Raw genomic sequence first — 15,046 nt, 5'->3', positions numbered from 1 at the left:
GGGAAAAATGTCAAATTGTTCATTTTGACAGCCAAATTAAAAGACAAAAGATAGCAGAGTTGGGAGATGCATCTTGGTGTCCTAATAAAAGCAAACATGAAAATGCAGCAACTAATCAGGAAAGCCAACATTGCTGGGGGAATTGAATACAAAAGGACATCAAGAATATGCACTATTTGGACTATTGTGTACAATACTCATCTCCTTGTGCATTGAAGGCTGCTAATGTAGTGTAAAGGTTTGCTTGACCAAATTCTGAATACAGGATTACCTTGCTCTTAAATGAGAGAATCCGGAACTAGATATGGGTCACTATTCAAAAGATCATCCACTTAAGACAGGCAAAAATCAAGTTTTTTTCTTAGGCTAGATGAAGCAGCTTATGAATGTTTAAAAACCAGATAGACAAGAAATCGAGGTGAAAAGTAGATGAAAACGGATATGACCTCATTAGATGATAGAACAGATTCAAAAGGCACAAATAGTCTCCACTCTGACTCTTCATTTCTTAATGGAGAGATTTAGATTTTAAAAGCGGATTCCAACTCCAAGAGGATAGATTGAAGGTTCTGGGCAAGTGTTAGGATTAATGTTTTTAAAATCAAAAATGGGACAATGACCTGGAACTTGCTGATGAAGAAAGAGCGTGGCACACCAATAATTCAAAAGGAAATTTTGGGCATACAAAGTACACAAATGCTGGGTGGCAAAAATAAAACAAGAAAATTATTATGCTACCAACATAGCATAAATTCAGTGAGCCGTTAGTTTCTTTTGGCCACCGTGACCAGGATATTCACTGCCTTCACACTCACAGAGTGTCTGGCAAAGCTCATGCAAGCACCAGACACAAGGTGGCTCAGGTTATGACAAACAAGGTGCCTCTGATCCAATACACTTTAGATTTAGCCATCTCTTCATTTCCAACAAGTTCCTCCCCAAATGAGAATGTTTGCTTCCTGAACACTTTGGATGTATTTTATGGATTTTGGGCTGCTGATCATGAAATCACCTTAGCATGTCTTAGATAAACTTATTTCTGTGATTTCCTGTCATATTTTAAGTCTAAGCGTACAAAACCGTGAAGTACAACAGGTCACTGAAAATTCAATTTCTGCATTCACACCTGGCCTTCTTCCCTGCTGATCTTCTACATACAGTCGGTGACAAACATGGTGAAAGTTTTCACCAGGACAATGCAACCATGGAAAAGCGTTATCATCAATGCTGGCCAACTATCATTGGACACTGACACGAGAGGCATCAGATCCTCATTACAAACAAAACTCAGCAGCAAAACATTTTTGGGTCAGTTGAACAAATAGAATGTGTCAGCGTCATGATGTGATTAAACGTGCTACATTCAATAAAAGTTCATTTAGTGTTTCTTCAACTTCCTATATGAAGCAGCAAATCTGAACTGATCTTTGTGTTCAGCTTGAAGTTGTCTATCACAATCCCCAATTTTCTTTCAGGAAGCAAACCTTTTATTTTAAAAAAAATTGTCTTGTGTATTTATGGAAAGAAAGTTTCTGCATCAACTTAACACATTTCTAGTTCAAATGCCAACAACAGTAGATATGACATTAATATATTTGTGCTGTTTTCTTATGAACCTACAACCTGGTAGCAATCCAAGGTACAATGGTTCCCAGTCCATTTCCAGGTGGGGAAAGACTTGTTCTTAACCAGAAATCAAATGTTATTCCAATGATAGCAACATCCTGGATTACCCAAGCTTATTGAAAGCAAACATCAAAACATTGAGAAAATTCAGTTAAAATCACAATGGTAAAATCCAGAGTCAGTCATCACCTACTTATGCCGTAGAAAACTAAGTGCCATCAACTTTGAACACTTTCATAACGTTGGACTTTTAAAGGATAAATAAAGGACTATAGTGCAGATGCTAAGAACATGTACAAACTTTTTTTTATTTAATCACGCAGGAGGAGTTACAAATGGAAATATTTCACAGAGCTCATACAACAAAAAACACATTTTCCCCTTACATCTTCCACACTGATCCACGATGCGCTCACCAGCAGTAAAACTAAATGGTGATACATTATATTAGTTTAAAAACTTTACACAAGAACTTCTGTCCCCTTTACAAAAAAACTGTCACAGTCAAGTATTCCTTGCATTTAAAAAGAAAAATTACAAAGGAAAAAGTAAAAAGTCCATATTCAACACTGCCCATAATGCAAAAAAGATCTGTGACCGGTTTCTTCACTTAAAGGATTTCAAAAGATGTCTATTCTCTCTTGTTATTATTGTTGTCACTCCCTGAAAAACAGAAGGGACAACCACAAGGTTAAGCCTTGGCCTCAGCTTTACAAAAGCAGACACTAACCATGTGAAGTACTGGGCTGGCCGAGTCATGTTTATGTCATTTACCAATATTGGATTAGCGGAAAGAATTAGTTTGATGAGCAAAACTATGTTTTTGTTTGATTGGTAGTTATCTTGAAAGGAATTACCCAAGTTCCTCCATGCTCTTGGGCCCAGCCTTCAGTTGTTAAGCCAACTGCATTTACAATACATTAACTATAATCACACATTGCAGATGCTGTAAAAATGTACAAGTCCATTAACATTACAGACATCAGTCACGCATCACTACTGAGCTATAGAAAGAAAAAAAGCAAGCATTATTTAGCAATTGGTAGTACATTACCAAATTACACACTACTAAAAGAAAGCACAACTTGTAAGAACGGCTTTATCCATTGAAGAAACAGGAGGTCATGGCTATATTACCATTTAACTTGAGCCTGTAAAGAAAATACGACTACATAATTTTATCTAAAAAAAGGAAAAACAATGTCTGCGTGAATGAAAGTGTATAATTAGAGTTTTTTTTTTTTAAAAACTGTCTTTAATCTTTATGGTGAGACAGAAGGTTGGAAGAGACCATACCACAGGGCATCTCGAATTCTGTCCACAATGTGCAGGCTTGTACGAATCGTGTGGTCATGGTGACATGGCCTGCAATGAAGTTCCCACTGGCAGGTACAAAGATAACGGTACAAGTCAGAATTAGACTGGTAGAATTCTTATCAGGCTGTCCCTTTGATGATCTTAAAACCCATTTATTGGTGCATTTACCTGAGATCTCTTACTCATTACGTGTTCAAATATCTCTACATTATCCTTACACAATTTACTGCTGTCAATATTTATGCAAAAATTCAAAAAAGCTAAATGGGAGTAAGAGTAAAAGAGTTATACCCATATTTAATTCTTAATATATATCTGCATCATAAAGATAAGAAATTTAACAATTTAGATTATACTAAGCACAGAAATTAAAGAGCTAGTTCAATCAGGAAACAATCGAGTTAATACTACACACCATATGCTTTAATTAATCTCACAATCTGATAACCACTGCCCGTATCAGAAGTCCTCAGCTTAACCCAACCCTCACAGTTGACCTGGATCGACTCCCCGAGTGAAATGTACAAACTTAATTCCATCCCACAAGAAGAGTCTGAAACTAAGATGCATCTAGAATTCAAAAAACTTAAGATAGATTGGGTATTAGCAATCTACAACATGATCCTAATAAAGTTGACTTTTAATTCATCATAAAATATCATTCTTGTCATTTCATTCCACGGACAAGACATTTATGGCACAGAAGGAAGTCATTGGACTAATTCTGACTGAAGAGTGAATGAACGATTCAATCTAATCCAACTCTTCACATATAACCACGTCCTTCTATCAGCCTGTCAGACAGCAACTTTAGGACTAACAATGCCATCTCACATCTAACGTGCCCACCAATTTAAAACCCATCTGCCTTATTTACTGATCTTGGATAGCAATTAAGCTAATTTTGCATGGCATCACAGTAGAAGTTTTAAAGACCACAAAAGTGAAATTTAGCAATTAACGAGGTAGTTAACCAATATAAATTTACTGTATCGATGCTGTGATGCATGCTCAGGTCAGTGGACAGTGAAGGTTTTAGATAAAACTTGCAGTGATTTTTGTGGGTTTAGGATATCTGCAAAAGGGTTAATACAATGTAATTTTAAGAAACATTGAACCAGCTTTTTAATTCTATATGTGCAAAGTGGCCTCAAATACCCAAGAAACACAGCTTTACCTTGTTCCTGGAGAGCTTCCGAACAGCCATGTCATCTAATAAGGCCTATACTGAGTTTGGCCACTTCCTCCTCTCCTAGGAGCTTTACCATAGGTGCCTGGTTGACCTGAAAATAAAATTAGTTGAAGAAAAGGATTTGTCAACTCTCAAACTGTTGACTACCTTTTGAACTAAAGTGCTGTTCAGCCAAAATCTTTGCCAGAAGTGTCAGTTTGGCTCAGCTGGTTGTAACCTAATCTCCAGTAAGGAACCAGTGGGTTCCAAACCCCTACTCACAATCCAGGTTGATGTTTACAGTAAACACTGACTTGTGCATTGATAGAGGTGCCATGTTTCATAGGAGACGTTAAGCAGAGGTAGTGAATCATCTAATATTCTCTTGCATTGTTCCAAGAAACTGGAGGCTACCAACATTCACTCCTCTACTCGCATAAAAACAAACCACATCATCCATTTACCTTACTACAGACGGTGTGCTGTGTAAAGTGACTAATAGTTTCTCTACACAATGAAAACCACATTTCAGAAGCACTTAGATCACCGAGGAGTGATTTAGGACAGCCAGATGAGAATAATTTTATTAAAATCCAGTTAAGTCCTTTTAAGATGCATGCTACAAGTTGCAACTTTCCAAGTTGCAAAATAATTCTTGAATAAACAGACTTGCATCCAGTTTTTGCTCCTTTATCAATTAGAGCAGTAAAGTTTCACAGTGCCAGAGGTTCCATTTATACTTTATTGTACGAGGAGATATCAGCTTTTCCCACTCACGCAAAAGTATGGATCAAACCCAAATTCCCTTAAAATTTGCATTCATTCTATAATGTATCAACTCACCCTGGAAGTTTAATTCAAATATAAATGGTTATAACCGCTACCATTTTGAACAGAGTACTGCAGGCAGCAGGCACTTCCATTTAAAATCAAGATATTCTTCCAACATCTTCTGATCTTTATTTCAGGAGGTGTAGACAAAAGATACCAGTGGCTATATAGAGCACGATCAAGGAAACATTCGAATAATTATATTTATCTAAACATGCCCAAAAGGCTTTAAAAATGCCAAAATCAAGTTTGAATGGATATCATTTTAAGTTATTTCTTTTTTAAAATAAGCCCTTCAGGCCAATGAGCCCATGCCTGCCTAAATATACTCTGTACATTTTTAGGTCGTTGGCACTGTAACAGCATTGCACTACACTTCAACTCCGCAACCAAATTTGGAGGGTTATTTGGCTAACAATTAAAAGGCATTTATCATCCCATTATAGCTTGCAGGAATAATGAAAGAGATTTCAGCATTTCCACCACAGAGATCATTTTGGGATTGTGCATCTCTGAAACTAATTCCTCAGGGATCAGACAGACTTTTACCAAAGCTATCATTGTTCCAATGTAAGCAGGGTCTTCAGCATGCTATTCCAATGAATGCACCAAATCTAATTCTCAACTGTTTATGAAATAAAAAAAATTCCATCAGAGGATCTGGCAGACGGCACATCTGGGGTGAAACACCCCTGCACAATAACTTCTCTCTGACCAATGAAATGTTTAATTTTTTTTTATTTTAAATTCAGATATACAACACAGTAACCAGCCCTTCAGACCTATAAGCCCACACCACCCAATTGCACCCACGTGACCAATTACTATGAACCCACAATATTAGCAGCGTGGAAGGAAGTGTCCGGTGAAACCCACGCCGTCACGGGAAGAACGGACAAACACGTCACACACTATGGTGGATTCAAACCCTTAACACTGGCCCTGCAGTGGCATTGCAAACTGCTACGCTACCATACTGCCCGAATGTTAAGACCAAACCTCACCTGAAGGCATCAGTCAAGGTTCTGTGAGTCACTGGCGCACCTCAGAATCAAAGTGAAGAGTTTAAGCAAGATATTTAAGATGGAACTCCAATGCTGTAACAAATATGCGCTACCCTGTAAGAGGATGGCAATCTGAATCAGATGGCAAATGGCGAGTGTAATTGCTCTCAGGTGGGTACAAGTGACTGAAAAGCAGGTAAGGTTTCCCCAGTGGGCTTGTTCTTCACCGAACACCTAAAATGATCAAGTCATTTTATACATTGCTATTTGTGAGATACTGCTGTGCACAACTTGGCTGCCATTTCCTTTATTGCAATAACTATACTGCAAAAAGAATTTCATTAGCTGCAAAAGTGGTTTATGATGTGATGTGGTTATGAAAATTAATCCAGACATTTGTCTTTTATACCTCCCACCATCCAAGTGCAGATAATCTAACACAAGAGTCTGGAAATCCAATTGCCTTTCCAGTAAGCTATCAACCAGGAAACAAAGTGTGGGGTAAAACTACGTTCTTTCTAGGTATCTCCAGGCCATGAAATTAATATGGGTTGGCTTGTGACTCACTATTAAAGACTAATAAGTCACCTACTAGAGGGACAAAGCAAGTCTCTCTCCATTTTGCCACTCCTTTTGCACATATTTCTCTTCAACAGATTAGCCAAGATCAGCAACTCAGCAGACTGACAGAATGAAGGATTACTTACTGGATTTTGTCAAGTAAACTATTGAGAATCGACTCCTGGTCTCTGAAACTTACTGTTATAATCACCATATCCCTGTCCATAACCATAATAGCCATAGTTGTATGCTGGGTAGTCATAGCCACTATATCCACCATAATTCTGGTTATAGCCATAGTTATAATTTCCATAACTTGGGCTCCAATAGTTACTGTTGTAGCTTTGGCCCCAGGTCTGACTTTGTCCTAGAAATTAAAAACAAAGCATTGTTAGCAAACCACCCGAGGACAGAAAAAAATGTCAATTACAGTTCAGCCACTATTTCATCCTGAAGGGAGCAAACTACATTCTCGACTGGAGTTGTGAATTGGGATGGATAAATGATGTACTCGGACAAAAAAAAAATCTGAATTTGAAATAACAAAAAGCTACCAAAGTGAATAATAAATGATGGAATGAAAGCAAGAGAGGCTGGTATATTCCATTCAAACCAGAGAACTTAATTTGATCCCATAAACCAAAATAATGCAAAGTGAAATGCAGTTTTAGGTAGAGCCAAGCTGTCCAGAGCTCTATGACAGTCATCTTTCACTTGAAAAATTGAACTATTATAAATTTAATTTAAATTTAGACAGAGAACAGTAACAGGCCATTTCAGCCCACAAGTCAGTGCTGCCCAATTTACACCCCATTAACCTACACCCCCAGTAAGTTTTCAATGGTGGAAGGAAACTGGAGTCCCTGGGAAAATCCTATGTAAACACGGGAAGAAGGTACAAACTCCTTACAGACAGCGTAGGATTCAAACACTGGTCCTGATTGCTGGCGATATAAAGGTGTTGGGCCAACTGTGTCGCCATCAGAAACTATTTTAAACACCATGCTGCTGCTGCCCCTTCTCCCCAGCCATTGTAGCACCAACCATCTAACACAAATTTAATTCTTCCCATCGCTGCACACTGCTCTGCTGAGAGCTTGGTGCTAGAGTCCGTGCTTTCTGCTAGAGTTCCCACAGAAATTAATTGCTCATGGAGAGGCTACTGTGAAAGCTGATGTTGGTCAAAATAGCACTGCCACACGCCATCAAGATCTAGGGCTTGGCATGCACTCAGGTCAGCGGAGAGAGTCCAGCCTTTAGACACAACTCGACACACTAACCAGATCTGGTGGGCACTGAAATCACTCCATGTTTGGGTAAACAGCACACTATAGCTTTACATTCAATTCAAATTTTACACATATAGCACAAGGTAATGTGCCCTTTCGGCTCACAAACCAGTGCAGCCAAAATACACCTTATTCACCTACAAAACCACCGTATATTTAGAAAGGTGGGAGGAAACTCATGCCGACGCAGGGAGAATGTACAAGCTCCTTACAGAGCCAGTTTTGAACCCGCTTGCTGGCACTTTAAAAGCATCCTGCTAACCACTTTTCCGGACTGGTGTTTGGTCATTAAAAAGCTCATGGGCCAGTAGCCACAATAAAATGTCACCATCAAGAAATCTCTTGGCTGGCAAAAACTCTACTGGAATGGCATGCAATGATTGTTTCCTGTTGTGAACATCACTGCTCTCCACACATTATACCTCCTCTACCTCTTCCTCTTCCGGTGAATCCACCTCTGCCTCCCCACTGCTGTTGTTGGTATACTTCCTTAGGCTGAGCCAATTTGATTTCAACCTTTGGGGGGGTGGGGGGGAAAAGAAAAAAAAACAACAACTATTGAAAGCTCTCAAAACAACATACATTATAATTAGAGCTTACAGATTGGGAATGATGTTTGTAAGAACAAGTGGAAAAACAGTCATTGTTAAGCAATGAATAATGTACTAGAATAGCATTTATTATCCAATGCAAGGAAATGAGATTAGTCCAGAATGGCCATTCTCAACTTTTTTTTTGGTTATGGCCCTCTTAGAATTCTGCTCAAAAGTTCATGAGCCCACTTCCCGATGAAGTGATAAAGTTTAGTTGGTTTCTTGTGTATTTCTCTCCTACCAATTACATAAAACATAAAAAATCTTATAAACTCAGTCAATGGCTACCCCCCACCACCCTTCAGACTCCAGCCATTTTTAACCTTTCATAAGATATACTCCAGACTGGGTAAACCTTTACAGTATGAACCAGGTATAAAACCAGTCCACAAAAAACTGGGATACGGAGTATATACATTTGCTGGTAATCCCTTAAAAACAAGGACACAGAGTGCAAAGTGCCAATTGTGCTGTGACCTCCAAATTTGGGTGGGGGGAGAAAGAAATGTCGCCTATATTCCACGTTGAAAATAACTGGTCTGGATCGTTACATTTGTCAGCATGGACATGAGGAGGGGGCAAAGGGCCCATTTGAGTGCTGTACAGCTAGGGCTAATTACAATTAATGTCGAAAATTGCCATACCTTGCTGGTTCCAACATCATGAAACTTTTTCTCCATTATGGTCTTCACTGGATTATCCTCTTTGAACGTTATGAAGCAGAACCCTCTTCTCTTGTTGGTCTTGGTGTCCATAGGCAGTTCAATGGATTCAATCTGGAAAATAAAACTATTTTTTTTTATCCCTCTTGAGAAAACCACTTTTATAGTCTTCCTAACAATTTGCTCACAGCACCAATAATATTCATCCAAACCAAATATTTCACTTTACAAACCATCATCCCTCTACACCTTCAGTCCTGATGGAAGACTTGACTCAAAACGTCAACCATTCGCTTCTGTCAACTGATGTCATTTGATCCACCCGAGATCTTCCACTAGTTTTTTTTTAAAATGACATTTATTCAATTGTTTTGATAAATCACCCATTTGTTTCAAAATAATCTGCAGGATAAAGAACCTGGCTGTATATTCACATGGAACAAAACACTAACCTAAATATTTACCATGCTAAAACAACTTACTATTTTCCTGCATAGAAACTCAAAACTACAAGAGACTACATATATGAATTTATCTGACTGATTTCAACTTCACACCCCACCTAATAATGTTCTTGGGAATGAATAAAACCACTCCCATTGCATTTTTCAACAAAACTCAGAATTCAAATACAGTAAAACCCCAGATATCTGGCAGGTGCTACATAAGTAAATTTTCTGATTGCTTGAGGTTACATGTTACAAACTAGATTTTAAACCTGTATTTTTTAACCTATTTATTTTCCCCAGATACTTGAGGTTGCCGATTGCATGAATTCATAACAGGTTTTACTACAGAAACAAATGTAATCAAGTTCATTTACAAAGCCCCAGCAACAGTGACCAGTTGAAAAATGCTGAATCAATCAATCAAATGAATGAATCAAATGAATCAAACCATGACAAAAATCTTCTTGTGTAGCTATTTTTGCAGAGTAAACCAAGATCTTACCTCTCCAAAAGTCCCAAAGTACTCTCTCACTTTTTCTTCAGGGCAGTCTGGATCCAACCCACCCACAAAGATTTTCTTGACTTGCTCCTTGCCCTTCATCGCCTGAGCTCTCTTGGGATCAATAACTCTTCCATCAAGTTTGTGTTCCTTATTTAATACCTAAATGTTAAAACAAAAAAAATTGATCAATAATGATTTTGTTGAATAAATGTAGCTGTCAGAATTTGATTGCAAATTCTTTAAATTCCAAAATCTTGAAAAGTTGACAATTACTTAATCTAATACCTCCTCTCTCATCTCAAACTTTGTCCAGATAGAACATAATAGCTGAAGTAAACCATCAGGCCCACTTCACTGTCAGATCTTTTATCTTTATTTTCCTGTATAAAACTCATTCCTCAAATCACTAAATATTAAATATCCATCAATCTTTTTCTTGAATTTCAACAGTGACTTAGCTCACACAGCTTCTTTAACAGAGAATTCCAAAAAATTGTCACCCAAGTGAGAAATTTCTCATTTCCACCGCTTTTGAGACCATGGCTTCTGGTTCTAAATTGTCAGGGAAAACCAACTCCACACCGACCTTAACCCCCAAAAGAATTTTGCATACATTTCAAATAGATCAGCTCTCACTCTGCTAAAACTCTAGAATAGGCCAATTCTGCAAAAGTGACAAGAGATTCAGCTTGATGTGTCGCCCCCCTTCAGCTTGATGTGTCCCCCCCCCCTACAAGAATAGATGGGTCTTTCCTGACACAAGGCAAACTTGTACACAATATTCTTAACGTGGACTCACCAGGAAATCTAATTGCAGGAAGGTATTTCAACTTGCCCTTAAATAATCATGTAGTAAAGGCCTAGATGGCATTTGCTTTCCTAATTTCATGTACACCGAATGTTAACTTTCAGTGATTCACGAAAAGGGACAACAAAACCTTTCAATCTCTGTCCCCCTTCTGGTTCTTTTTCTTGATACAACTACAGCCAATATCCTTTTTAAAATAATCAAAGACTTGTGATATTAACTTGGATTGCAATTTGTTCTTATATCTTCACACAGCAGTCAAAAGAACTACAACCGAACTGCTGTTTTTGCCATTTACTTTATGCATATATTTTTGCATTCTCAAAATTATTGAAATTCAGTTACAAATATTAATTTACTAAACAGCTGTAATCCAAATTTTTGTTTTACTCATCACAACCAATTTTGCTCTGATCTGGACCTTTTGGTTGCTCAGGTATTGAAAGTACAAGGACAGAGCTATGGCACACCTGGAAGAATGCAATCTAACTGAGCAGATCCAAATTCATGCAAACATGGCTTTGGCATATCCTGGGTTGCCACATTGCTTCTATTCATCGTGGGCTATCGCAAATAACTAGACCCAATCAGTATGTGTGCTAAACTTAAAACAATAAAGCAAATAGCATTGTTGCCCAGAAGTCCATTTTGAGGATAGCCTCAAGCAGGCTACATCAAGCAGAATTTAAATTTATTTGACAAAAATCAACAGGGGGGGGAAGTGAAGAAAATTTAACACTGGAGAACTGATGGTTTCAGTTTTGCATCCAAATTTCAAGCAGAATTCCAAGATGAAACACGACATTCGTGTTAGTCATTGTGTTTCATTGAAATTCTGGATCAGTTGTGAATCCCATACACTATTTCACACTTCAAATCTAAAATGCCAAACTCTTAAAAATGGCTTTATGAACTCCGAGGTTGGAATTCATTCTTGTTTCAATACATTCAACCATCAGAGCCTTGCATCTGTGAGCATTTCATCCCTGGTGTTATCCCCGGCCTCTCTGGCATTACATACCCATGTCACCCTGCCAGAGCACAAACTTTACATTGGGATTTATATATGGGTTTCAGGACAAGGAAATTTACTCCCCTCACTTTCTCATCAAATCCTAGAATGCCCTTACCAACCAGACTGGGAGATTATTTTCAAGAGTTGGGATGCTAAGGTAAAGTTTCACAAGACATTGGTGAGGCCAAATTTGGAGTATTGTGTGCAGTTTTGGCCACTACAGGAAAGGTATCAATAAGATTTAAAGAGAGCAGAGAAGATTTACTAGGATGTTGCCCGGACTTCAGGAACTGAATTACATGGAAACATTAAAGAGATTAGGACTTTATCCCCTGGAGCATATAAGAATGAGGAGAGATTTGGCAGAGGTGTACAGGCAGTCCATAAATTGAAAGTGTCTGATTTACAAACAATCTGTAGTTATGAACTGAAAAGCCAACTGGAAGGAGAATAATGTCTACTTCCAGATCGAGCAGAGCTTGCTTTCCATTGGCTCACTGGCCCCAATTGTCAGGTGGCTGGTGACACAAGCAGTCCAGCAAGTCAACTGAAGCATGTGAACAACAAAGTAGAAGAGCAGGAATATACGACAATGTGTAGTTTAACAGCAAAAGATCAATGAGCACAGAGCAAAGGCAGCATTAAATCACTACTGTGACGTTCATTCAGACAGCTTAGGTAAAACACCAGGTAGGCAAGGAGACGATCAGGGCAGTGTTGGGGAGGGAGGGAAGAAGCAGCAGCAATGCCTCTGGAACCATAATGGCTCAGACGCAGATGAGAAGGAGCAAAGATGTGGGGGGGGGGGGGGGGGGCTGTAGGGTACCTGAACTGCAGCTCTCTATCCATCTTCTTGTGAAAGTGTTAACTTTTAATCATGCTCTTACAGTAATTCCTCCACCGTTTACACAGTAACTCCAGAGCTTTCAACAACCCCCCAGCAGCGGACCCACAAGCCAGGTTAGAAAGACCTGACCACTTGGATGCTGAAGGGGGGGGGGGGGGGCGACGCAACAAGCTGAGGGGGGGGGGCGACGCATCAAGCTGAGGGGGGGGGGGGGCGACGCATCAAGCTGAGGGGGGGGGGACGCATCAAGCTGAGGGGGGGGGGGCGACGCATCAAGCTGAGGGGGGGGGCGACGCATCAAGCTGAGGGGGGGGCGACGCATCAAGCTGAGGGGGGGGCGACGCATCAAGCTGAGGGGGGGGGCGACGCATCAAGCTGAGGGGGGGGGCGACGCATCAAGCTGAGGGGGGGGGGCGACGCATCAAGCTGAGGGGGGGGGCGACGCATCAAGCTGAGGGGGGGGGCGACGCATCAAGCTGAGGGGGGGGCGACGCATCAAGCTGAGGGGGGGCGACACATCAAGCTGGGGGGGGGCGACACATCAAGCTGGGGGGGGCGACACATCAAGCTGAGGGGGGGCGACACATCAAGCTGAGGGGGGGGCGACACATCAAGCTGAGGGGGGGGCGACACATCAAGCTGAGGGGGGGCGACACATCAAGCTGAGGGGGGGGCGACACATCAAGCTGATGAGGGGGGGGCGACACATCAAGCTGAGGGGGGGGGCGACACATCAAGCTGAGGGGGGGCGACACATCAAGCTGGGGGGGGGCGACACATCAAGCTGAGGGGGGGCGACACATCAAGCTGAGGGGGGGGGCGACACATCAAGCTGAGGGGGGGGCGACACATCAAGCTGAGGGGGGGGCGACACATCAAGCTGAGGGGGGGCGACACATCAAGCTGAGGGGGGGGCGACACATCAAGCTGAGGGGGGGGCGACACATCAAGCTGAGGGGGGGGCGACACATCAAGCTGAGGGGGGGCGACACATCAAGCTGAGGGGGGGGCGACACATCAAGCTGAGGGGGGGGCGACACATCAAGCTGAGGGGGGGGCGACACATCAAGCTGAGGGGGGGCGACACATCAAGCTGAGGGGGGGCGACACATCAAGCTGAGGGGGGGCGACACATCAAGCTGAGGGGGGGGGGCGACACATCAAGCTGAGGGGGGGGGGCGACACATCAAGCTGAGGGGGGACGACACATCAAGCTGAGGGGGGACGACACATCAAGCTGAGGGGGGACGACACATCAAGCTGAGGGGGGGCGACACATCAAGCTGAAGGGTGGGCGACACATCAAGCTGAGGGTGGGCGACACATCAAGCTGAGGGTGGGCGACACATCAAGCTGAGGGTGGGGGGCGACACATCAAGCTGAGATGGGGGGGCGACACATCAAGCTGAGGGGGGGGCGACACATCAAGCTGAGGTGGGGGGGACACATCAAGCTGAAGGGGGGGGCGACACATCAAGCTGAGGGGGGGTGACACATCAAGCTGAGGGGGGGCGGACACATCAAGCTGAAGGGGGGGCGGACACATCAAGCTGAGGGGGGGGGGCGACACATCAAGCTGAGGGGGGGGCGACACATCAAGCTGAGGGGGGGGGCGACACATCAAGCTGAGGGGGGGGCGACACATCAAGCTGAGGGGGGGGCGACACATCAAGCTGAGGGGGGGGCGACACATCAAGCTGAGGGGGGGGCGACACATCAAGCTGAGGGGGGGCGACACATCAAGCTGAGGGGGGGCGACACATCAAGCTGAGGGGGGGGCGACACATCAAGCTGAGGGGGGGGCGACACATCAAGCTGAGGGGGGGGCGACACATCAAGCTGAGAGGGGGGGGCGACACATCAAGCTGAGGGGAGGGGTGACACATCAAGCTGAGGGGGGGGGCGACACATCAAGCTGAGGGGGGGGGCGACACATCAAGCTGAGGGGGGGGGCGACACATCAAGGCTGAGGGGGGGGGGCGACACATCAAGCTGAGGGGGGGGGGCGACACATCAAGCTGAGGGGGGGGGCGACACATCAAGCTGAGGGGGGGGGCGACACATCAAGCTGAGGGGGGGGGTGACACATCAAGCTGAGGGGGGGGCGACACATCAAGCTGAGGGGGGGCGACACATCAAGCTGAGGGGGTCGACACATCAAGCTGAGGGGGGGGGGCGACACATCAAGCTGAGGGGGCGGCGACCGATCAAGCTGAGGAGGGCTACAGATCAAGCTGAGACACTAGAACCTGAGGCTTCCACTCCCTACTACCATCTTGTCCTTGGAGAACAAACATGATGAACTCCAATATCATTCAGACATCAGTGTGTGCTGCACATCATGGAAATATGGCTAAACACGGGCATTCCA

The 15,046-nt window shown here is 42.6% G+C and overlaps 1 protein-coding gene across 4 annotated transcripts in view; it reads right to left on the bottom strand.

Moving 5' to 3' along the window:
- Positions 1-1,914: 1,914 nt before the first annotated feature.
- The window catches only part of LOC138736289 (heterogeneous nuclear ribonucleoprotein D-like), a 38,526-nt gene continuing 25,394 nt past the window's right edge, over positions 1,915-15,046 (bottom strand). The window contains exons 3-9 of one of the 4 annotated variants that reach the window (XR_011340196.1): positions 10,006-10,164; positions 9,037-9,168; positions 8,222-8,315; positions 6,710-6,877; positions 4,121-4,226; positions 2,923-3,008; positions 1,915-2,289 (exon numbers count right to left, since the gene is read on the bottom strand). Coding sequence is in view for 3 of the 4 variants with exons in the window: in XM_069885548.1 (XP_069741649.1) it covers positions 4,156-4,226; positions 6,710-6,877; positions 8,222-8,315; positions 9,037-9,168; positions 10,006-10,164 (624 nt within the window). In the remaining variant the exon portion in view is untranslated. The remainder of the gene's footprint in view (positions 2,290-2,922; positions 3,009-4,120; positions 4,227-6,709; positions 6,878-8,221; positions 8,316-9,036; positions 9,169-10,005; positions 10,165-15,046) is intronic. The other 3 variants (XM_069885548.1, XM_069885549.1, XM_069885550.1) reach the window with 3 other exon arrangements.

Source organism: Narcine bancroftii, chromosome 6 (genome assembly GCF_036971445.1).
Source record: "Narcine bancroftii isolate sNarBan1 chromosome 6, sNarBan1.hap1, whole genome shotgun sequence".
NCBI lineage: Eukaryota > Metazoa > Chordata > Chondrichthyes > Torpediniformes > Narcinidae > Narcine > Narcine bancroftii.
The sequence above is the reverse complement of the archived record's forward strand: the minus strand, read 5'-3'. Positions and strand labels throughout refer to the sequence as shown.